This window comes from Gigantopelta aegis, chromosome 8 (assembly GCF_016097555.1).
Source record: "Gigantopelta aegis isolate Gae_Host chromosome 8, Gae_host_genome, whole genome shotgun sequence".
Lineage (NCBI taxonomy): Eukaryota > Metazoa > Mollusca > Gastropoda > Neomphalida > Peltospiridae > Gigantopelta > Gigantopelta aegis.
Window position 1 is genome coordinate 61,972,984 of NC_054706.1, and position 26,261 is coordinate 61,999,244.

General features: G+C 34.9%; 1 protein-coding gene across 2 annotated transcripts in view; it reads right to left on the bottom strand.

The window, feature by feature from the left end:
• Nucleotides 1–3,034: 3,034 nt before the first annotated feature.
• The window catches only part of LOC121378297 (ethanolamine-phosphate cytidylyltransferase-like), a 55,329-nt gene continuing 32,102 nt past the window's right edge, over nucleotides 3,035–26,261 (bottom strand). For both annotated transcript variants that reach the window (XM_041506402.1, XM_041506403.1), the window contains 7 exons: nucleotides 19,296–19,434; nucleotides 18,616–18,692; nucleotides 13,063–13,140; nucleotides 11,580–11,645; nucleotides 7,529–7,594; nucleotides 6,198–6,286; nucleotides 3,035–5,511 (listed from right to left, as the gene is read on the bottom strand). In XM_041506402.1, the coding sequence (XP_041362336.1) occupies nucleotides 5,421–5,511; nucleotides 6,198–6,286; nucleotides 7,529–7,594; nucleotides 11,580–11,645; nucleotides 13,063–13,140; nucleotides 18,616–18,692; nucleotides 19,296–19,434 (606 nt within the window). In that variant the 3' untranslated portion in view covers nucleotides 3,035–5,420. The remainder of the gene's footprint in view (nucleotides 5,512–6,197; nucleotides 6,287–7,528; nucleotides 7,595–11,579; nucleotides 11,646–13,062; nucleotides 13,141–18,615; nucleotides 18,693–19,295; nucleotides 19,435–26,261) is intronic.

Consider the following 26,261-nt stretch of genomic DNA (forward strand, 5'->3'; position numbering starts at 1 on the left):
GTTATATGGCGTCATACATATGGTTAAGGACCACATATTTTGAGAGGAAACCCGCTGTCGCCATTACATGGGCTACTCTTCCGATTAGCAGCAAGGGATCTTTTATTTGCGCTTCCCACAGGCAGGATAGCACAAACCATGGCCTTTGTTGAACCAGTTATGGATCACTGGTCGGTGCAAGTGGTTTACACCTACCCATTGAGCCTTGCGGAGCACTCACTCAGGGTTTGGAGTCGGTATCTGGATTAAAAATCCTATGCCTCGACTGGAATCCGAACCCACCAGCCTGTAGACCGATGGCCTGCCACGACGCCACCGAGGCCGGTCCCATACATCGAAGTGTTTTGGGTCATGCTGGTGTTTTTAATATTACATAATACATTTCTCATATTTTTAAAAACACACATGCGTCTGAGAAGTAACAGTTATGGAGTCGAGTGTTAGTCTATTTTAGAGGGTATTTCGCCATTTCAAAGTCACAGACTCGTGTTTTATTCAATTGTAACATTATCCAAATGTGTTACAGGTTTGTAGATTAACTAAAGTTATTGTTAATTTTCCCAGGTTGAAACTAGGGTCCATCCCTTTATACTTTGAGTAGTTTTAGACCCCACAATAAGCAACAAAAATGGATAAATAACAACTTTTCAGTAAGAGTAAATGAAACTTTATGTTTTTAAATAGAACCGTTTATACAAATTATATACAAATTTGAATTATGCTTATAATTTATAAATGAGTAGGACTGCACACTTCTAACATTGAGAAATACAACCAGTACTAAAATAAAAAAAAAAAATAAAAAAAAAAAAAACACAATTACTATGTCTACTGTATCTAACATCTACATAAAGGCTTGGCAAGTACAAGTACATTATCTATGAATGGCACAGATATCCTTGTAGTCAAAACAAAACCCCAAAGAATAGCCTTTGATGGTGAAAAACAAAACAATAACGCACAGTGAATGGTGAACATCATACACATGTAGGTTACAACGATCAAGATGTGGACAGAGAAAGGTAAAGTTAGTTTTGTTTGAGAACACCACAAGAGCACACTGATTTATTAATCATCGGCTATTGGGATGTAAAACATTTGGTTATTTTGACATAGTCTTAGAGAGGAAACCTAAAAATGTTTTTCCATTAATAGCAAGGGTTCTTTTTATATGCACCATTCCACAGATACGATAGCACATACTATGGCCTTTGTCGTGGTGCAGTGGTTGGAACGAGAAATAACCCAATGGGCTCACACAGGGATCGATCCCGGACCAACTGCACATCAGTGCGCACATTACCACTGGGCTATGTCTCACCCATTGTGGACAGAGAATGCCATTATGTTATAGACAGGGCTTTATCCAGGCATTCTGTGGGTCCCGATTTTGGGGCTTCTTTTCAAAACAAAGTGGCACCCAAAATTCCAAATTGCTATGCTACAAATTGCCGATATATACTGACACACAATGAAAACGCAAAACAGATATTTTTCAATGTTTTGTTGTGATTAATAAAAAATATATTTATTGGATTTAAAATAACAATTTATGAGAGGCAGCCATTGATTGGTACTTTTGTCTGGGTTTTAATCCTGGTTTTGTTCTCGTTACACATACAATAGCAGAAACACACAAAATGGTGTAAAATGCGTTCACTACATGCTCAATCATGCTGCATGCAATGCACATGAAATGCCAGTATGTGGACACATAAAAGTCACTTAACGGTGTCGTATTCCTCATCACATTAAGAATGCCATGACTCTGAGAAGAACAAAGGGAGCGAGCGTTGGGCATGGTTCAAGGGGGGACTCTGCAAAGCCAAGTTGCTAGGACCTTCAGAGTCCATCCATCAACTATTGGACCTCGACCTGGTCAACGTCCTGTTACGACCCCATGCCAAGATCGGCAGATTCGACGACACCACCTCCGTGACCGGTTCAGAACTGCGACGATGACAGCAAACAACACAATAGGACGTCATGGAAGGCATATCCATCCGATGACGGTCATCCGTCGACTCAGAACGGCTGGACTCAGATGCAGACGCCCATACAACGGTAACATCATGACACCGCGACATCGTGCTGCCGGACTACAGTTTGCTTTCCAGAATGGTAATCATCCACCAGCATTGTTTTCTCAGATGAGTCCCGTTTCTCTGTCTCCTTTGCTGATGAAAGAGCACGTGTGAACAGGAGACTCCATGAATGGTACGCTGACGGATGTGCGAGGGAACGTGATCGGTTTGGCGGCGGTTGTCTGATGGTATGGGGGGCAATCAACTGTGATTTCAGGAGTGATCTCGTCATTGTCCACGATGCCCTTACAGCCCAGCATTATGTTGATGTTATTCTAAGACCAGTTCTCCAGCCACTTTTGCGCCATCACCAAAGATTGTCGCAGTGTCATGATGTTACCGTTGTACGGGCGTCTGCTCTGAGTCCAGCCGTTCTGAGTCGACCGGTGACTGCCATCGGATGGCTATGTCTTCCATGACGTCCTATTGTGTTGCTTGCTGTCATCGTCGCAGTTCTGAACCGGTCACGGAGGTGGTGTCGTCGAATCTGCCGATCTTGGCATGGGGTCGTAACAGGACGTTGACCAGGTTGAGGTCAATCATGGACACTCCGGTTTGTTGACGACGTTAAACAAGTCGTCCAATAGTTGATGGATGGACTCTGAAGGTCCTAGCAACTTGGCTTTGTGAAGTCCCACCTTTAACCATGCCCAACACTTGCTCCCTTTATTCTTCTCTGAGTCGTGGCATTCTTAATGTGACGAGGAATATGATACCAATACGAGGAATATGATACCAATACGTGACTTTTATGTGTCCACATACTGACATTTCATGTGCATTGCATGCAGCATGATTAAGCATGTAGTGAACACATTTCACACCATTTTGTGTTTCTGCTATTGTATGTGTAACGAGAACAAAACCAGGATTAAAACCCAGACAAAAGTACCAATCCATGGCTTCCTCTCATAAATTGTTATTTCAAGTCCAATAAATATATTTTTCATTAATCATAACAAAATATTGAAAAATATCTGTTTTGCATTTTCATTGTGTGTCAGTATATATATTTAATTATGTCTGTTGTATTGAATTAATTTAACAGTAGCATACTGCATCATTCAGTGCCCTGAACAAATATCCAAAGTATGATTTACTTGTGCTAATTTTCCCAATCCTATTAGATAAAGGACCCTGGCAAAAAAATCCAGGAAAAATCCCTGATGGAGAAAAAGCAAAGTATGAATTAATAGGATTTGCACCTGTTGTATAAATTCATATGATACTAAACTGTCTTCTGTCGTAATGTCAGAAAAAGCAAAGTATGAATTAAGTGCAGCAAGAAATAAAGTATGAACACAGCTCATAAAAATCTGTTTTACATCTGTCCAAATGACTGGTCTCTTGGCATATTAATTGACTGGTATTTTTCCTACCCATGTGGAAGATGAGACATAATTACAAACACACACAACAAACATGAATATTAAGGATCACAGATAACATTGGGAGTGAAAGTAAAAGGCATTCATCAACAGCTATTCCAGAATAATGGAATAATAACTAATGGATGAGGATTTGAAGCTCATATGTACAAACAAATGGATTAAAATCAAGTAATATAATTATACTAGAATCTACACTACAAGCTTCAGTTTTAGATCAGCAGTTTCACGAATACTGGGCTAGAATATTCTTTTTTTTCTTTATTTCCTCACCACATAGGTTCAAAGGTTCATTTTTAATTTCTGGTAGCTAAAACACTACAAAGTAGAGAATATAATACTTACAACACCCCACACATTTAATTTTAAAACTAGTACCTTCCAATTATCTCCCACCCCTATTAAGTAAAACAAATTTAAAAACAAATTGAAATAGCTCCGATTTGTGTTCATCGTTTTAAAAGTAGGAGACTGCTTATTCAAAGTAACTTTCCTGAGAAATAAAAATAATTGATGATATAATGTGTAAAATGTAGCAGACACTGAAGTAAAAATAGCAGATGAAATTGTTCTGTTGCCAGCTTATTTTAACAAGTCTACAAAATACTTGATGCTTATGAAAAAGGATTTTCAATATACCATACAGTACATGTTTGTTTAAAAACATTTTTAAAACATTTATTTATGCATCTCAAATTGAACATTTTACTTTCAATGATGGGAAATGATGTATTAATATTCAGCCCTGTTAACAGGCAAAAGTCAGAAAAAAGAAGTTGGTATCTGATTTGTTCTATTTTAAAATGAGCATAAAAATAACAGCCCTATACCACAAAATTATCTTCCTGAAACACTAAGTTTGCCAATGTAAATAACTGAACTGCTTAATTAAGTCTTCACTAAATGAATAAAGTTACACATTTTTATTTAAAAACAAAAACATTAATTCACCACTTACTCCCTTTAGCGGTTATGGGGGGTGGGTGGGGGGGAATGATAATAACATGTAGTTACATCATGTCGTGACATGTTCAATGAACAATTTGTTCTTAATAAATTAAATAATACTCTAATTATACAACTTTAAACACCTTAGTTCCCCTTGCGTAGAATTGGGGCCCGTATTTCGAAGCTATGTTAGCGCTAAGACATCCTAAAACCGCCAAAAGCTATGGTGAGTGTCATAGTGACATCATAACCTACAATGATTTTACGATATAATGGCGCTTAGATAGCTTCAAAATTCTGTAGCCAGGTTTGTAAATCTTATTTTGGGCAAATATTATTACCACTCGATTTGTTTAAAGTATGGTATTGTATAAAATGGTAGTGGTTTATAATGGTTTTACATTAACTATTTTTTACAACCAATTTTTAAAACAACTGGCTACATACATGTACATGTAAATAATAAATGTAATGGTATATCAAATATCCTGTTAATAAGCTTTAACATTTTATGCTGATACTACCTGTATATAAAATATACCCCATTTAATATTCCAACCTTTTATATAATATATATTATAACATCTAGCTTAAAAACTAAAAACATATTCAACAATGTAGTAAAAAAAAAAAAAATTCTAATTAATAGCTAAAAAAAATCAAATAGTCTTATTCACAATCAATAAAATTACAAGCTAAAATTTGTGCGGCTTTGAATTCTAGTAAATTTGTTTAATACAATATGGTACAATAAAACATTTGTTTAAGGTAGCCAGCTAAAACCATGCATTATTGTTAACTAAATATACACAGTATATACCACAAAAAGCTAGACATAATAATAAATTCACCCACTGGTTTTGCTAGGGAACTGATTGTTACTACACTAATATTACGATGTGGGAGAAATGAGTAGTTTTATGTGTTCTTAAGAGAGGTCCTGACGTCTCACAGCACAACACGGTAACAAAACACGACAGAGTCTAGCCACACGTGTGGTTCAGCCAGAAGCATTGGAACTGTTTTTCAGTGCATCCATAATCTTCTTCTCTTTTAATTCCTTTTTGCGGTTTCTTTCTTCATATTCCAGCCTGAAACGTATAAAATAATGAAATATCATTATCAGGGGTGTGACATCCATTTAAAAATAAAATCGGAGAAAATTCTATCCCAAAGTTGTTCCAGCCTGAAGCGTATATATAAAATAATGAAATATCATTATCAGGGATGTGACATCCATTTTAAAACAAAATTGGGAGAAATTCTATTCTATAGTTAAATAGATAATTTTTCAGCATCTCGGATCAAATTCAGGCCACTTTGTCATTACTTGGGTGAGATCTAGCCGAGTTGATAGAGTGCTTGCTTAAGGTGCTTTGGTCGCAGGATTGAACTGCCATTCTTTGACTGATTCTTCACCCCCACCCTGGCCCAACCAGTTCTCCAGGACTGGTATATCAATGACTGTGATATGTGGTCCTGACAATGTGAAAATACATATCAAAGATCCCTTGCTGCTAATGGAAAAATGTAGCTCGTTTCCTCTGAAGATTACAAGTCAAAATTACCAAATGTTTGACATCCAATGGCTACTGATTAAAATCAATGTGCTCTAGTGGTGTCATTAAACAAAACAAAGCTTAATCTCTTCAGCAACAAAATGTGCTAATATAAGCTATGCATTTAAATTCATTGTTTCATCATGTTATTTTTGAAAGTATATTATAATATTATGGTTTACATTCCAAAACATCCACACAAACAACCAAGTATATACCTGTGTTTTATGATTCTCTCTATGATCATCTGAGTGGTTAGGTCATTTCCGCTGTCGATCACCATGAATTTACTTCGTCTCTTTGGCTCCTAAAAAAAACAATGCTACAAGATGACTTGCTGTTCTAAGGTCAAATCGTATCCATCCACTGAAATTAACACTACAGATACTAATTTCAAATCAATGAAGACGGGATTTTGGGATGACAGACAACTCCAATAGATTGGGGGCGGGACGTAGCCCAGTGGTAAAGTGTTCGCTTGGCACACATTCGGTCTGGGATCTATCCCCATCAGTGGGGCCTATTGGGCTATTTCTCGCTCCAGCCAGTGCACCACAACTGGTACATCAAAGGCCGTGGTATGTGCTATCCTGTCTGTGGGATGGTGCATATAAAAGATCCATTGTTGCTAATTGAAAAGAGTAGATCATGAAGCGCCGACAGAGGGTTTCCTCTCAATATCTGTGTGGTCCTTAACCATATGTCCAACGCCATATAACCGTAAATAAAATGTGTTGAGTGCATCATTAACTAAAGCATTTCCTTCCTTCCAATAGATTATAAATATATTTTAGTTGTCCTGGGTGGGTTTTTTTTAGTTTACCTAAATTTTATTTTCATCCTGGCATGGCCATGTAAATTCGCCTATACTCATACATGTAGATGAGAAACAACAGAAATGGAAATTAACTCCACAATTTTTATCACCGGCTTTTGCTGCATTTACATTTGAGGACAAAATACATATTTAAAGGGACTGTCCTTAGTTTGCAGCCATTGTAAGATGTTTCCTACTAACACAGTAACAGAGCCTTTACGGCCACTTAAATTAGATATTAAATATATTTTCTTATTTAGAACACTAGTGTCTGAATATCTACTGTCTTTGACATCTAATAGCCAATGATTAATAAATCAATGTGGTTTAGTGGTGTCGTTAAACAAAATAAATGTATATCTACTGTGTTTGTTGTCGTATCCTAATGTTTGTAGCAGTTATTGCTAATTTTGTCCATAATACATACTTTTTCTTAAGTACAAAATTACTGGAAGTTAAAATCTACTACAAACATTAGGATGACAACAAACACCTTGTTTATACAAATACTGATATTCGAAACAAGAAAATATTTTTGATATGTAATTTTAGTAATTTTAGTAATTTTAGTCATCAAAGAGAAAAGATTAGTCATCAAAGAGAAAAGATTAGTCATCAAAGAGAAAAGATTAGTCATAAACATGTTGGAATGGGAACAAAGTCAGGACAATCCCTTTAACTAAATATCTACTGACTAGATGTACAGATACACCATAATTTCCAGTAACTTACAAAATAAGGGTCGATTTCATCCACATCTGGCATGATTGGAGTCTTGCCATGGCATACAACGTCGACCTAAGAAGCACAACAATACTAGAATTTAAATACACAAAATAATTAAATACACTAAATAAAAAAACTAATCACATATGGTGGACAGTTAAAGGAGACCGCACACCAAAAGACATGTAGTGTGTAATGGATTAAGTTAGCATCAAAGACCGCATTACTCTAACGCCCGGCTCGCTGCGAGGCACCGGTCAGCTGCGCATCTTAGGTTTGGGGTAAAAACAGAAGTGAGCGGGATTATGCATAGATCTGAACGAAAGCGAGGCAGTACGTCATCGGTGAGAGTTACCAAGCAATACCGGTACACGTGTTGATTCTTTGGTTGTGCCTTTTAGTCGTCTTTTTGTTTTTTTTTGTCTCCAGGTTTATCAGAAATTTAATTTACAAGATAATTAGTGTTATTATATATTGTCGACATAATTATATGATGGTTAACTGTGCAGTGTTTAACTGCAACAGTAACAACAATGCATCCCAAGAAATGGCCAACATCATGGTTTCGATTTCCAAAAAAACGAAAGTTGTTTTAAAACATGGACGCATTGTCGTCGTCGAACAGGCTTTACACCAACTAAATACAGCAGGTTATGTATGGTACATTTACAAGGTGAAAATTAAAACAAGTATGTACTTAAGATATACATTAAATAAAGGTATTGCAATTTGTTCACATACGAATATTTAAACTTCACATTTATTTACCTATAATTACCAAATTAATTTTCACCGACAGCCCATAACGACTCCATACTAACGTCTCTTTATCTAGTTGGTTTGTTAACCTTATAACAAAACACCTTCAAAACGTGAATTATTACGTTGGTTAACAATGTTTATAGTCAGTTCAGTATGTTGTCATTAAAATTAAAATTCTAACACTTTGGCAGGAACAACATATGTACTGTGGCCAGAAGGAATGATGGTTAATTAGTTTTAAAGCTAATGTCGATTATTAAAGCATAATAAAATTGTACTTTTCAATGCTTTCTGTATGTCATATTAAAAATACTCTACACCAAATAATTATTTTAATACCCTGGGTTTCTGCCAGAGGGTGCGAAGGGTAAACTTACATGTATGTACTAAAAAATCTCAGAAGTTAATATATATATATATATATATATATAATGATTTATTTATTATAGTAACATAATTGCTGTTTAAAATTTTATAAAAGTGCATGAAATAAAATGTTCAATAAAAAAAAATTTCAAACCTATAACCACCGAATATACTTTGAATATTACAGGCCCATAGCAATGACTTGGGGGGGGGGGGGGGGGGGGGGGGGGTGTCACTGACGGACCGGGTATAATCTCTACATCAGATTTTGGTTACAATGGCAAAAATTAATGTCATAAAGAAAAGCTCACAAGTGGAGGGCACCCGTCCCACCCACCCGTCCCACCCACCCCCCACCCCCCAGTTCTTACGGGCCTGTTTTATTATGTACCCTCAAATTATTTTCTGGTAGAAAACCTGGTACCTTTGGCAGAGGTTGAAACAATTGGTCGTCTAATTTTCTACTGTTACCATAAAATAATATAATTAATCACTTTTGGCATCTAGCAATTTAAAGCAAAATTAACAATAGTTACCACATGGAATAAGCATCATATATTATTTTGTTTTACTTGTAATATATATTACCTTAATATATTTTCATCAAGACTTCCTTCTTCCTCCATGAATGATTAAAGAAAATAACACTGGATATATTGTAATTATTTTTATTTTATTCCAATATATAACAAATGTGTTTTATGTCAGTATGTGGAGCAAACTATCTGAAACCGTTGGTTTGAAATCATGATTACAAAATCCTAAAGATAAAAGGAACTGGTTCCTAATCTCACCCTCTACATATTATCTACATTTGTATAGGCCTGTAGGAACGATATTTGAAGTGTGTGTGTGTGTTTGTGTGGGGGGGGGGGGGGGGGGGGGGGGGGGGGGGGGGGGGGGGGGGGGGGGGGGGGGGGGATACAGTCTCTAGTGAGGGATACAAACTAGATTTTTATCTTTATATCATCTTTATTTATGCAAAGTAGTGAAAACTTAAAACATACATTTTCATCCTAGAGTGTGTGATGGAGAACAAGCCCCTAGGCCCGCCCCTCCCCAGTTCCTACTGGTCTGTTGTAGTTTATATTAATAAATGCAAAGACTACATAATAATATTGTCGATAAGACATATTAGTTGTAAAGTGATTGTCAGCATGTGGCAACAGTATAATATTTTCCAACATTTCTGTGTTTCTGTACCCGGCTGTGGACAGTTTTGGCAGACTGGTAACACATTTTCTTAATAATTAAAATGACACGGTTTAACCAAACACATTAAAACTTGGAGGGTAACTAGTTAAGAGAACAAAGTTTTTTGTTAAATTATTATATCTTGCTTTGGTGAGGAGGGGACGCTTTTTGCAAATTTGCGAAATCGGCCTATGGAATATCCACTGACGTGTCATATTTACATCTATGCTGAACAAAATTAATGATGAAATATTATTAAATTTTGTGTGCTTTTCGTCTAATTAGGTCCATTTGCTTCAGTTTACATTAAAAATGTCATAAAAAATGATGTTTTAAAAATGCTTGTATGCTAGTCTATGGCTGTGTGGCTTCCTCGTCTTCGTCGGCAGTTGATTTATCTGAATTTTCGTCTAAGACAACATTTCCAGGATTAGGGACAAAGTCTCTGATAAGTGGTTCAAACTGATACGGTTTGATGCCATTAGCACAAGCTGGACACAATTCTTCGTCACTCGAATCGCTAAGTTCGTCCATGTTGCTTGGTAGTTTCTTCAGTTTTTCTCTCATCGATGACGTCACGGGTCTAGCTCATCAATTGTCGACAGTTTCCGGCAAACATCGGCGAAAAAAAAAAAAACCCAACCAAGACTAGCATGCTTAATTTAGTCAATATGGGGAGTGCGGTAGTTGCGAGTTGTGGTTTATGACGGCAAACAATTCATTACGCCGTATATATGGTTTGGTGTACGGTCTCCTTTAATACATGTAGGTACTACCAGTCCAAATATCACCATAATCTTTGCCTGACTTTGGGAACATTGAGCTGGTCTAAAACCTTTTCACTATGCATTTCAATCATTCTACAATATTAGTTGTAATCCGTGATGCTATTGTGAATAAATGTTTTACCCAGATTTGGGCAAAAATCAATCTCCGCTCCTATGAAAACCAGAGAGGATGTATAGATTGGTTTTAGAAAAAAGCATTTAGCTAATAAAACTGAATAAATTACTTATACAGATGGAAAGAAATAATGGATCAAACAAACAGTAACAGGAAATAGTGAGTACAAACAAAACGCTCAATCTATGGTATCACAAGTTGACTGTGTGTCACTGTTACTGACAGTTAATTTGAAACAAGTGATATTCTATCCCACATTATAACTTTGTAGAAAACACTGACATCACTATGCTAGTAGTAACTTAAATTTAGTCTCTAATTCCATGTTTTCCCTTATCTCTTTCCAACCATATATTTTTAAAACCACTTATAGAACAAAATATTTATACTTCAAATTTCCTAAATAATTACCCCAAAACCCACTAATAATTTTTAACATAGGCCAGGTAACCGTCTTCCAATAATGCACTCATTCAATTAATTCGAACACACCACACACATACTAAGGCTGCTACATTGTATGTGGACATACATTGTATGTCAATGTCTGAAATAAGCACTTGTCCATTTGTCCCGACAAGTAAAAATCTATTCAGACAAGCAAAATGTGCCTTGGTGGTTGTCCAGTGGACAAGTAAAAATTTTCAGTTCAGTTTAATTTTTAGCAATCACAAACATCATCCTGGTACTTGAATAAAATAAACCATTTATTTTGACAAGTGAAAATATTGGCAGACACGTAGATTTCTAGTTGTATTTGTCCGGTGAACTAGTGAAACATTCTGCCTATTTCTATCACTGTATGTTAAAGACATATAAAAATTACAATTACCTTAAAATGGTCCATGAGATCAGCAGACACAGAGTATGGAGCACCTATAACAACCTCAGCCACATACTGGAACATAAAACATTCAACAGTTATAAAACAAAGAAAGAAATGTTTTATTTAATGACGCACTCAACACATTTTATTTACGGTTATATGATGTCAGACATATGGTTACGGACCACACAGAGTTTGAGAGGAAACCCGCTGTCGCCACTTCATGGGCTACTCTTTCCGATTAGCAGCAAGGGATCTTTTATTTGCGCTTCCCACAGGCAGGATAGCACAAACCATGGCCTTTGTTGAACCAGTTATGGATCACTGGTCGTGCAAGTGGTTTACACTTGCTCATTGAGCCTTGCGGAGCACTCACTCAGGGTTTGGAGTCGGTATCTGGATTAAAAATCCCATGCCTCGACTGGGATCCAAACCCAGTACCTACCAGCCTGTTGACTGATGGCCTAACCACGACGCCACCAAGGCTGGTAGTTATAAAACAAGATGGATACAAATTTAAGACCAGACAATTAACAATATATTTCAGAATGCTCATCATGTTAAGATATGTTAAACTAAAATAACAGGATTGAATAACAAAAAGTCTTGGATTGAAAATTTAATTAAAAAATAACTATTCTTTAAAAAACCCACTTAATTATTAATTTAGTTTATTTAAGAATTTTAAGTATGCACTAAAATCAAGTTACATTTTCTTTTAATTAAAAAAAAAGTTTTAAATTAATTACTATAATCATTAATGTATGATTTTCTTAACCCTAACTCTAAACTTAACCCATTTTCTTTCTGGGGGGAGGCCTCCCATACTGTCTGTTAACTCTGGTTGCATTCAATTCCATAGTGCCATACCCAAAAATTTCTTTCTGGTAGAAACACTGCTATTGAGTGTCAAAATGAATACAAGTAAATGAAAAAATAAAAACAAATGTATTCAGTATAAAAATTCAATTGTTAAATTAAAACACATTGTAGTGAGACAAAAAACTGTTGCTCAGGTTGGTTAATTAGATCATACAATGTACATGTAGTTAATTGTAACAACTGAGCTCCATGATCTAATAATAAAGATATTGGAATCACCATATATTTTCATCATTCTACCCAAAATATTAGTTGTAATTCATGTAGAAATTTGTTTGCAACCCTATATACATGTAGCTGTTGGGCAGTATTGCTAATATGAAAAACATTGTTATTCAGATTCAGGCATTTTCATTTTAATTCAGGAAAAAATCAGCCTGCCAACCCCCCTACAAAACTGGGAGCCTGTACACCTATGACTGGAATATCAATCCAGAGATGAGAACCATGATGAGGATTGGGATAAGTTTTTAAAAGAGGACAACAAAAAGAAGAAAAAACGGCATGATAAAAACCCCAGGAACTGGGAAATAATAATAACACAAAATAAATAAATCGAAAGATTTTAGCATGAGCAAAATTAGGAATAAAATTGCTTCACAGACACCTTGCAAGCCAGGACACTGAGCACTCGTTCATGAAGATTCATGATGGGAAAGTTAGCTCCCTTGTATCTGTTTACAGTCTGAAAGTAAAAAGGAAATGTCACTTTAAATTCAAACAGATTCAAGATCATGGTCTTGTGTGAAGTTGAGGAAATGCCATCAACAATGCAGTGTTTACACTGATCAGAAAATGGTTCTGTAATATTTTTTTTAACCAAATAAATAAATCTCATCATAGTTTTCTTTCCTTAAATACTTAACCTGATCTTGTACTTAAGTGCACACCTTCCCTCCCCCATCCTCTTCAAAGACAAAAAACAAAGACAATAAAACTCGCAGACCGATCCAAATATCATAACAGCCAACTGTATTATTCGCGCTGAATGGGGATTTGAATGTATTTTTAATTCTTATAGTAGCCAATCCCGCAGTGTTGCAATATTGATAAATAACACTTTTGACTACAAAATACACACAATATTTCGACATGATGGAGAAAATGTATTAGTAATGGATATAACTATTTGCAATATGCGACCGACTTTAGTAAATTTATATGGTCAAAATTCAGATTTTAGAAAAAGTAAAACTGTTTAATAATAAACATTGTATATTTGGTGGGGACTGGAATCTTTGTTTTAAACCTTGACATCGATACGTACAATTATATAAATATTAATAACCCAAAAGCACGTTATAAAGTATTAGAGACCATTGGGGAGCTTGATTTTGTTGATACATGTATCTGGAGAGATCATAATCCTGAATTACACAAGTTTACATGGAGGAGAAACACACCGATTAAACAAGCTTGTCTATATTTTTTCTTAATATCAGATTCAATGTATTCATCTGTAGTAAAACCAGATATACATTGTGGGTACAGAACTGATCATTCTATTGTAAGTCTTAACTTTTATTTTACTGAACATGAAAGGCACAATACTTATTGGAAATTCAACAATTCACTTTTAGAAAATAAAAATTATATAACAACAATCAAAAATGTTATTTCAGATATTAAGAAACAGTATGTTATATTAGTCTATAATTTAGATGCAATCGATGATATCCCACTATATGAAATTGAGTTTCAAATTAGTGACTAACTATTTTTAGAAGTTTTATTAATGGAAATTAGAGGGAAAATAATTTCTTACTCATCTATTTGAAAAAAGAAAATAATAAATATGAAAAACAATTAATTAGTGAAATAGAGGAATTATAAAATAGCAATCACCTGGAGTTTGAAACTATTTATTCAAAGAAAATAGAGCTAGAAAAGTTGAGACAAAAGAAAATGGACGACCTATATATATCAGATCAAGAGCTAAATGGATTAATGAGTGTGAAAAAATAATTATTTTTGTAATTTAGAAAATAGGAATTTTATTAGTAAATCAAGTATTCAGATTGAGAAACAAGATGGTTCTATAGTTACAGATAAAAATTAAATTATTAATGAAACTAATGTTTTTACCCAAATTTATATGCCTCTAAAGAAGACGCCACTTGTAAATAAATGACTTACTTACTGAAAAAAACCTAAATAAACTTACTAAAGACCAAGCTGATGATTTAGAAGGTATGTTAACGTATGATGAACTATCAAACGCTCTAAGACGTATGAAGAATAATAAAAGTCCAGGAGTCGACGGTTTCTTTGCTGAATTTTTAAAAACATTTTGGCCAGATATAGGTCACTTTGTATTGAGGTCTGTTAATAATGGTTTTATAAATGATGAATTATCGATAACACAGAAACTAGGACTAATAACTTGTATACCTAAAGGGGATAAACCAAAACGTTTTCTAACTAACTGGTGACCTATTTCACTCTTAAATGTTTTATATAAATTAGCATTTACATGCATATCTGAATGAATGAAAAGGGTTCTCGATATCTTAATCAATGAAGATCAAACTGGATTTATGTCAAAACAATAAGTTAGTTACAACATAAGGATTTTATATGACATTTTACACTACACTGAATCCCAATATATTCCTGGTATATTACTAAGAGTAGATTTTGAAAAAGTGTTTGACTCTATTTCATGGTCATTTATACATACATGTGTAAGACTCTCACATTTTTGGGGTTTGGGAATCATATTACATGTTGGACTTCAGTTTTTACAAAAATATAAAATCAGGTGTTATAGTTAATGGCAATATATCTTCATCGTTTGACACACACAGGGCATGCAGACAAGGGGACCCATTATCGCCATATATATTCCTTCTTTGTGTAGAAATTCTGACAGGACTTGTACGCAAAAAATAAGAAAATTAAAGGAATTTCAGTACAAAATAAAGAATATCTTATTTCACAGTATGCTGATGATACAGATTTTATACTTGATGATAATAGAGAGTCCTTCGAAGAGACAATAAATATTTTGAATATATTTGTGAAATTATCTGGACTAAAAATTAATTATGATAAATCTGAAGTCATATGGATTGGTTCATTTAAGAACAGTGCAGTCAGATATTTACAAAGCCTTCATTTAAAATGAATCCTTCCACTTTTAAAGCACTTGGCATTACCTTTAGTACTGATCTAGCTGAAATGACTAAACTTAACTATAATTCTAAACTGTTTGAAATTAAACAATTGGATACAAAGAATTATCACACCACTTGGTAGAATAGCTATAATAAAATCCTTATTAATATCTAAACTCAGCTACTTACTTTTAACACTACCTAATCCCTCTGAATATTTTCTGTGTAAATTCAATAAAATATTATTTAAGTTTGTATGGAACCAAAAGACGGATGGAATTAAAAAAATCACCATGTGTAAATCTGTTAAAGAGGGTGGCCTAGGTATGATAGATATATTTAAATATATGTTAAAAGATTTGAAAATTACTTGGTTACGAAAACTGGAAAGTAATGATTCAAAATGGAAACCTCTTTTATTGGCATGTTTTCTCCAACGTAATATTCCTGTATTTGGTAATGATTTCTCTGAAAGATGTTATAAAAACATTAACAACTTGTTTTGGAAGGACTGTATTGGGGCTTTTGTGATTTCTCTACAGTTATTAAGGTAACAGACTTTAAAGATTTTTATCAGAACCAATCTTCTATAATTGTCATACAAAAATCAATAGGAAAACGTTTCTGAAACAAAAATGGCTAGAAAAAGGCATCTCTCAAATATGCGACCTAGTTAATGATCGTGGAGAATTCTTTACATTAAATGAATTTAATTATATTTATGACTTACATGTGTCTTTTTTAGAATATTAGGGAGTCATTAATCCACTCAAGGTATACCTTAAAAAAACTCAAATTAGTAAGATAGACACAAACATTCCTTTAGACGATTCACCTGTCCAAAGAAAACTTTGTTCCATTAAAAAAGGATCAAAATTATACTATTACACATTAACATATTCAGACGTACCAAATATCGCTAAGGCAAAATGGCAAAATTGTTTTACTGCTGATCTTATCTGGCTCATTATCTATTTGAAACCATTTCTCACCACACAAGAAGAAAAATTAAGATATATTCCAATATAGGATATTACACAGAATACTAAAGACAAATATTTTCCCCTTCAAGCTAAAACTTATGTATGTTACTTAAAACGTTCTGTTTCTCAAACTAGTCATATTTGGATTTAAAGAAAGCACTAAAACAGATAATATCTTTGATTTCTTGCTACTTCTAGCTACATGCAGGCCTTTCCCCAGGATTTTTTTAAGGCGCTTACATATTTAGCATCATTATAACACAAAAATCAAGCCAAAAGAAGTGGGGTAGTGAGTTGAAAACAGTTAAGTGTTTGTCTTCAATCCATCAAATCATGTTGGGGTTGTTTTTGTGTGGGAGGAGGAGGGGGGGGGGGGCTTTTTTCTAAAAAAACCCCATCAATTCCCCACCCCCAACAACTTCATAATTTGTGTCATGTTGTTGTTGATTTCAGCGTTGTGTTAAATGCTTGTTGTGATTTCTGCTTGTAAAATACCTAAGCTAAGAATGCTGACTTCACAGTATATTCCATTTATAAAAAAAACTACAAAAAAACCCCCAAAACGTTAATAAAATAAAATTTTACTTTAAAAAAAAAATCCAGCTAACTTATTAAATGTCATCTCACAGTTTAACAAATATATATCTAGCATTATCTAACAAATATGATTATTGTAAACTAATTCAGTGTACGTTTAACTGCAATTTGTATAAATACTGCATGCACATTTCCCGCGATCGCGATCTCAGTGCGTGCTCTCGACCATAGGTACAAAATTAACAAAGACAAAGGAAATAAAGAAACTGCAGTTAGGTATTCATTGATGCAAACAACTATTGTTTTTCTACACATTTACATCAAGATTTACTCCTGTGTAATCGTATTGTTCATGTCCGCAACGATATCTCTTGACACGTGGGTGTCAGCTGACTCTGAAGCGTGACGTATATTACGCCGAGAGCTTTCCTCAGTTTTTTCCTAACGTTCGCGAACTACTTGATTGGTGTCCGTCGTGTCCATTTGGTTTAACGTGAAGCGCACAAAACAGTGTAGCGAACGTTTTGTTTCCGCTCGGTCTGGCTGAACTCAGCCCTTGGGATAGCCGACATGTCGTTCGGCCCTCAAATTGACATGCATTGTCGGTTTGTTTTTATTACTTTGGTTCAAAGACTTTACAAAATTAAAATAGCAAGTTACATATCTTCCAGACATTGAATCGCCGTCACATTGCTGTCATACATGTCGAATGCATGCGTTAAAATTAATAACCATGATTATTAAAATTAGCAAACATCATAAGGCATACGCTGTATTCTGGATAACACCGTTTCTCGTTACCGGTCGCCAGATCGCTATTATGCTAATTGAATATTTGGTATTATTATGTTTGAGGTGTCGAATAGATTATGTAACCGTTTGTTCACATCAGAAGATAGAAAATGACGTTACGGATCACAGCTCCATTGTTTTGTATACATGTTACAAATTAAGCCGACACGGTCCTGCAGTTAAGGCGCTTTCCAGACATGAAGGCGCTTACTTGGCTGGCTAAGGGAGCACGGGCCGTGTCGGCTTATCGCTCTAGGGAAACCCCTGACATGTAAGTATTTCATATATAAATGTAAAGGGCAAAATGTTAAGTTAAATATTATTCATTTAAAAAAATAAATTAAACAAAGATACAAACTAAATGTTACAAACTGAATATAATGACATGCCACCTACATGTATTCTGGAACTACTAATTCCAGTTAATTCATTAAGACTGTAGAATTTATCAACCGATTCCACAGAAAAAAGATTCTTTCAAAAACAAATTTTTTGGCGCACTGTGACGAACATCCATAGGTGTAATCATAAACCAAGTTTCATTAACCTAGGATTTATAGGTTGTGAGAAACTGATCAAAATGTGAAAATTTAACATTAAACGTTAGCACAAAAGTTGACGCCATCGAAAAAGCAAGACAAAAAGCAAAAATCCCACTAAAGACCAAGCAATTAAAATTCTACAAAGTATCGGAACAAAACATACTATAGCAACAGTTGATGTTTAACTCACATTATCTGTGTGCAGACCAACTATGACATAATCCCCATGTGTAGCGGCCTTCTCAAGGAAATCTAGGTGACCAACATCTGGCAATTGTTAAGGATGAATTACAATATATATAAACTTGGTATAAGATCAGAGATCTTGCCTTCCTATCTTCTAATGCAATATACAGTGAAACCTCTCAAGACCGGACCCTCTGTAAACCGGAATTCCCTCAAAACCAGACGTTTCACAGAGTCCCTTTTTAAAAAACCTGGACAGAACTTAACCTTTCTAAACCCGATCCCTCTTACAACTGGACATTTGTCTTGGTCCCAAGGGTGTCCGGTTTAGAGGGGTTTCACTGTATTTCACATACCATAATGGTACATTGAAACCTGTCAAAAAATGCGACCCTCTAAACACCAGATTCTGTTTAAATTGAATAAATAATATGTCCCCGGTGCGATCCAGTTTAGACAGGTTCCACTGTACCAACATCCAATGAATCCTATCTTAAATGGTCAGACTAAGCTCACGGCAAAAGTTGATAAATTACAGGTGTGCCACAAGAGATAAACACATGTTGTGGTTGGAGAGACAAGGACTGGATGTAGAGATGGACCGCAAAAGAAGTTGAAAGACAGGATGGAATTCAAAGGAGAGAAAGGAAAGGATGGCAGTGTGATAAATTTGTAAAAAGATACGAAACAGATCAAAAGCCCCGGCCACATAAACAATCTTGTCTTCTGGTTTGGGTTCTTTGCCGCTTGCAAACTGTATTATCTTCTGTGATGTCGGCAAGAACTGACTGACACCCGTGTATGGACTGTGAGTCGTGGAGCCCTGCAATTTGACACGGAAACAAAATTTAAAAAGAAAGAACATGTATATTCAGAGTTCGACAAATCCGCTAGCCCGACACCTGTGGCTAGTGGTTTTTAAGTTTGGGCTAGTGAGAAACGCAAAACCACTACCCCTCTCCTTATCGCTCGATCATGGTTTTTTTCTTTTCTTTTCTTTTCTTTTTCTCTCGGGTGAAATTTCGTTTAATAAATTTGATTGTGACGTTTGTCATCGAATAATATCGACAACGCAATCAGTATATAATAATAATCTACTTGAACTAGGTCTGCAAACTGCAGTAACATGCTATTTCTACATCGCCACAGTTACAGCATGCATTGTTTACTTTTCGCTTTCAAGTTTCTGGCACAGGAAATAAGTCTAATGACATGCATGTTTTGATTGGTTGGAGTTCACCAATCGCGATGACAGGTTAATTTCAATCAAGTAAACCCCAGTCATGCTTTGAATTTCAGTGTTTGTTTTATTTACCTATTGTTTTCTAATTTAACACTTCGCTGACATGTGTTTATCGGCAATCAGGAGAACAATTTACTTTAATGGTAACCGCACATGCAATGACTCTGCTTGGCCTATTACGTGTAGAGGTCTGGATAATGCGTCACAGCTGCCGTACAAGATGATACCTTTTTTGTTCATCAATTAACAACGGATTAGATGTCGCCGTTATATTCTTTTGATATCGGTCTGACACGGGGATAATGCCCTGTATTTGAGCAATTGACATCACCGTTCCTGGCGACATAAATAGTAGGGCCCTAAATGTATAACCCAATATCGAATACACTGAACCATCTATTACCGTGTGTCACAATGTCGTACCCTCATTTAAATTTAATTATTTTGATAGTGTGTTTAGATATCAACCATGAGTTTGCTCAATTATTTCCCCCCGGGTGCAGGGAAAAGGCAAAAACAGAATAATGATGATGGATCACACTTTACAAAAAACCATGATTTAAGTGTGTGTTTTATTTTACTGTTATACTCGTAAATGTGTAATGTTACAAAAATTATATAAAAATCCAGTTATAACTGATCAGGAATTTGGGCTAGTGCTTTATCTTGGTGGGCTAGTGGTTTTCACAAACCCACTAGCCCTGTGGCTAGTGACTTTTCAAAATATTTGTCATACTCTGATATTGTGGTAAAATGTAGCCTCTTACAAGTTAAAGACAAAATTTCTTACACAGAATAGAATAGAATAGATGTTTAACGACACCCCAGCACAAAAAAACTAAAACATTAGCTATTGGGTGTCAAACTATGGAAAATGCTAAAATAATGTGATTAAATTTCTTACACATTACATCATGTAGGAGATGACAATTTCATGACACATTTACCAATATTAATTAATAACAGATGGTATCCATCAACAGTGCAGGTTTAGTCTATAAAGAAAGAGATGGATTTTACATGTAAATGTTGCTGTCAGTAAACAGAAGGCCAAACTTGTCTACTATTGTTAACTGCCTTATTGTCATCTTATGATGGCCAACACATTTGGCACCACTCACCATTCCCCATATCATTACTACTTTACACAGCTTAATATACATGTACTTTGTAGTCTGATTTATGAAAAAATAGTTTCATTACAAAATGATATACAAAAATAGAAATTTGCTTCTACATGTTTCTTTGATGATTACAAGTATGTTGACCTACACAGTATTTTAATTACCCAGTCTTTTGAAGTTACTTTTAATTTTTGTTATAGTACTAAATAATAAGAAGCTACATGTAATTAAAAATATATACACATTTATTTTTAGAGATGTAAAGACTGTTTCGAGCTACTGAAACAAAATCACAATAATAATCATAACATGAAAGGTGAGAAACTAAATAGCATGATATTCAAGTGTTATGCCTTGTTAGACAAAAATAAATTCTATGGTAAAAAAACAAAACAAATATAATTTTGCAAACTAAAGTGCAATTTAAATATAAAATATAAATATATACAACAAAACTGCTAACAGTAACCTGTATTAATGACCACCTGTCTTAAAAAACAACATTACTAGTATATATGTATTTCAATAAGGGGCATTCACAGTGGTTGCTCATATGAAAATGTATCTTGATCCAGCTTACATGTACTTCAATAATGAGAATAAATGTCCACGTCTTTGTGCTTATGAAATATTTCGAATCAAGATTATATTTAACACAGACATTATAACATGAACAGACCATGTCAGTTTTCTTTAATACTTTGTTAGGGTTTAATGGGTGGGGTTTTTTTTAATACAGTGAAACCCCTCAAAACCGGACCCTCTGTAATCTATAATTCCTTCAAAATCAGACATTTTTCAGTCCCTTTATAAATATCAGAACAGAACCGAACCTCTCTAAGCCGGTTTACTCATTAAAACCAGATGTTTTTTACCTTGTCCTGGTGTCCTGTTTTGAGGGATTTCACTGTATAACAAAACAAATGTGGATAAATTATTGTTATCATTGTTGGTCTTTTGGTGTGTTTTTTTGTTTTGTTTTAGCAGAATGTGTAGTACAGAAAACTCCGCGCTGAGATGTGAATTCACTCCGAGAAAGAGATAATCTTAAAACCACTGACGTTAGTTTTTGGGAAATGTAAACTTATCTGTTTCACGTAACATTAATTTGTAGCTAACCAGAAGCACACATTACATTTACATTGCACTGCACTTGCCAAAATGTATAATTTAAGCAAAATGCTATACCTGTAAGTACTGAGGTAATGTAAAAGTTAACTCTTAAAAACATGTTGCACCATTAACAGGATTTAATCTACATTACCTGATAACTAGGGTTGGTAGTTTTAAAGCTGATGGTCCATCAATACTTCTGACAAGGCGTATGCTTACCGGGTATAAAACTGAACACCGATATAAGCTTTCAATGTAGTGTGAACTTGAACTTTATTACATACCCATTAAATCTTACTATATAAATATAGCTCTGAATACAAGACTTGAATACTACTTTCCATATTCAACTCAACTGCTGGAACTATACCGTATTCAACGCTACTATTTATAGCACGTTACCGGGAATGCCCTTCGCGATATGTAAACAAAGTTTGTGCTTGGATTGTTTAAAATGTTATTTTGTGGAAAATTTGAACTGAAAACAGACGAAAACGGTGACAAATATTTACAATTTAATGAGCGCGATACCAAAACTTGAGATGGGAACACTACTAATCAACAAGCTTTTAATCCACGATAGTTAAGGTCGACGAGTCACTTTTTGGACCCTTGTTTTGGCTTCGTTACATCGTACACAATTCTTATTCTTTTTCAATAAATAAAACATCTCCAACCATAATTTTGTGATATGATATATTTGACAAAAGGTACGTTTTATTTCTTTCATCTTTCAAAACTTCAAATTAATATTTTGTCCAGAATTATGAAAAATAAAAAAGTACCGACCTGTAAACAGCGTTGTCTGCTTGTTATAGGAATTTGACAGGTTAGTAGACTAGTTTTTATTTTAATGTGGTGCAGCACTGTAATAATACAGCTAAGTTTGAATTTAAATGACGTCAGTATTCCAATGACGTCACTTTGCATCTCTTTACAATAACCATAAACTGGGTACATGACGTTTCCTTTTTGAAAAACTTCCAATGTAAAATTGCTATTGAATTTTTCTTTTCTTAACATTACTAATGCACCTGGATGTCTTTGAACAAAATCTTGTGATTAAAAAATTGTACCTTTTACGAAATATGGATTTCTAGTGAAATTACGGTAAGATATGCTATATTTATTGTGTACGAAGCCAACACAAGGGTGCAAAAAGTGACTGTCGTCGACTTTAGCAACAATGCCGTCTCCTCACGTAAAAAACTTGAATGAACTGTCAACCGGATTATTCAGTGGAGCGATGATTTATGGAGGCACATTTAATATAAACTTAAACTTTTCAACAACGAATTATTCCATGAACATCAATAAAAGAAAACACACCGATGACGACTCTGACACTTAGTGAACAATTCTTTACATTTTTCTTCGTTGATAAAACTGGCACGCTGAAGGTTTTCTGACGTATTACGAGCAAATTAAATATTATATTGTTCGTGAATTTTAGCTATTACATTGTCTTTAAAAGGCATTTCAAACAATATCATTAAAATTATAGGTAACTTTTCACTCGTTCTTTCTTATTTCTGTTTATTGTTAAATAGAACTATATTCCTATGTGTAATAATTGGTGGTTCTTCGGTCCGCGTAGTAACACAGCTGACCTAGTTGTGTAAATTACTAGCTAGTCACTAGCTAGCAGTGTTACAATTTCTAAATTATTATTTTGAAAAACATTTCCAATTTAGGGTATGTAATAAATACCAAACTACATATATGTGGTTTTCTAATTTCTGTATTCCACGAGTGTATTTCCTGCCAGAAACCCTGGTGCCACAGGCATCGGGGTTTCCTGCAGGAAATACACTCGTGGAATACAGAAATCAGAAAACCACATATATATAGTTTTGTCTATGTATGCAACCCCTGATCTATCCTTACAATGTAGTCTGAACATGAACTACATGTATGTAGTTCATGTACATGTACATACAAATGGTATGACTATTATAGAAATGACGATAAAGGTTTCTTAAGCATCGACTCAAATACACATAAAAGATAAAATGCTCCAGGAAATTGGGGGTTTTTAAAACTAATTTGGTTATTATTGTCTTCAAAACAACAATTAGGCCGTAATAAAATAAATAGTCTAGATATTCATTCAATTGTTTTTTCAAAATGAAATTTTATTTTTTAGTTTATATTTTCAGGACACTGAAAATATCACATCAAACATAATATATATCATATGCTTAAAGAACAAACAAAAAACTATTTTAAAAAGAAGAAAACCCCCAGGTGCAAACGTTTTTTTCTTGTGGAGGGTGGGTATGAAAATTTAGGATTAATTTATTATGGCCTTGTGTAGTAACACAAAATAACAAAATATACAAGCATAAATGATAGTTATGATTTCTCGCTAATAACTTCAAATGCTCATATTGTCAGATGAATAAAATGCAATTGATTTGATGCTCATCAGTGACTACAAAATAATGATTGTAAACAAAGAGTCAAGGAGAATATATTTTCATCTACCAGTTACATTTAAGGCCTTTAATGAATACTCAAGTGTAAGAGTGCTGGTGCCTATGTTTTTGCATGGAAGTGCATGTGTTTTTCAAAGTACAAGGAAGGAAAGAAATGTTTTATTTAACAACGCACTCAACCCATTTTATTTACAGTTATATGGCATTAGACATATGGTTAAGGACCACACAGATATTGAGAGAAGAAACCTACTGTCGCCACTTCATGGGCAACTCTTTTCGATTAGCAGCAAGGGATCTTTTATATGCACCATCCCACAGACAGGATAGTACATACCACAGCCTTTGTTACACCAGTTATGGAGCACTGGCTGGAATGAGAAATAGCCCAATGGGGACACAGACGGGGATCGATCCTATACCGACAGCACATAAAGCGAACGCTTTACCACTGGGCTATGTCCCGCCCAGAAAAGTACAAAGTAATGAAAGTGATGTGTAAGAAACGACAACAGTCAACTACAGTTAGAAAAGTTAAAATGTCCTTGTTTTAAACACACCACTACAGTTCTTCACATCTAGGGCCTGTGATCGTGCTGGTACATCCAAATGCACCTTGTAACCATTTTTTATTGTCCACCTAAAAATATGGTAACAACATTCCGGGCTAACTCTGGCACTCGCCAAATTTGCCAATTGTGAATTTTGAAAGCAGTAGGCGAATTTGATTTTAATTTGGTGAAATAATTGACTCTAAAAAAAAAAAACTCTATTGATTTCTACAATTTTTGAAGTTTAATAGACAATTTGGCAAATGTTTTTGCTCACTTAGAGCTAGCCCTAGTGTTCCTTTCACTATAGTCTCAGAGAGCTAGCCCTAGTGTTCCTTTCGCTATAGTCTCAGAGAGCTAGCCCTAGTGTTCCTTTCGCTATAGTCTCAGAGAGCTAGCCCTAGTGTTCCTTTCGCTATAGTCTCAGAGAGCTAGCCCTAGTGTTCCTTTCGCTATAGTCTCAGAGAGCTAGCCCTAGTGTTCCTTTCGCTATAGTCTCAGAGAGCTAGCCCTAGTGTTCCTTTCGCTATAGTCTCAGAGAGCTAGCCCTAGTGTTCCTTTCGCTATAGTCTCAGAGAGCTAGCCCTAGTGTTCCTTTCGCTATAGTCTCAGAGAGCTAGCCCTAGTGTTCCTTTCACTATAGTCTCAGAGAGCTAGCCCTAGTGTTCCTTTCACTATAGTCTCAGAGAAAAAACCCGGCTACATTCTTCCATTAGTAACAGTAACAAGAGATACTTTATATGTACCATCCCACAGACAGGGTAGCACATACCACAACCGTTAATATACAAGTCATGATGCACTGGCTGGAATGTGATATAGCCCAAATGGCCCACTGACAGGGATCGACAGTACATCAGGTGAGCATTTTATCTTTCAACTACCTCCAACCCCTGGGAAGGGAAGTAACTCACTGGGATCAACCTCATGGCTCACAGTATATGTACCTCACAAAAGTTGATTATCAAAACGCCACATTCTGCTTTCTTGCAACTGAAGAACTAGTGGAAGTGCGAAATAATGAGAAAATATTAGTGTTTATTCCTGTAACGGTGGCCTCTAAACAGTGTAAAATATACTAATATATAAAGACAAGTTAAGATCCTAAGAATAAGAACTAGCTCTGTAACAGTATGATGAAGCAAACTGCAAATATGAAGAGTACAATGTGAAGACACACG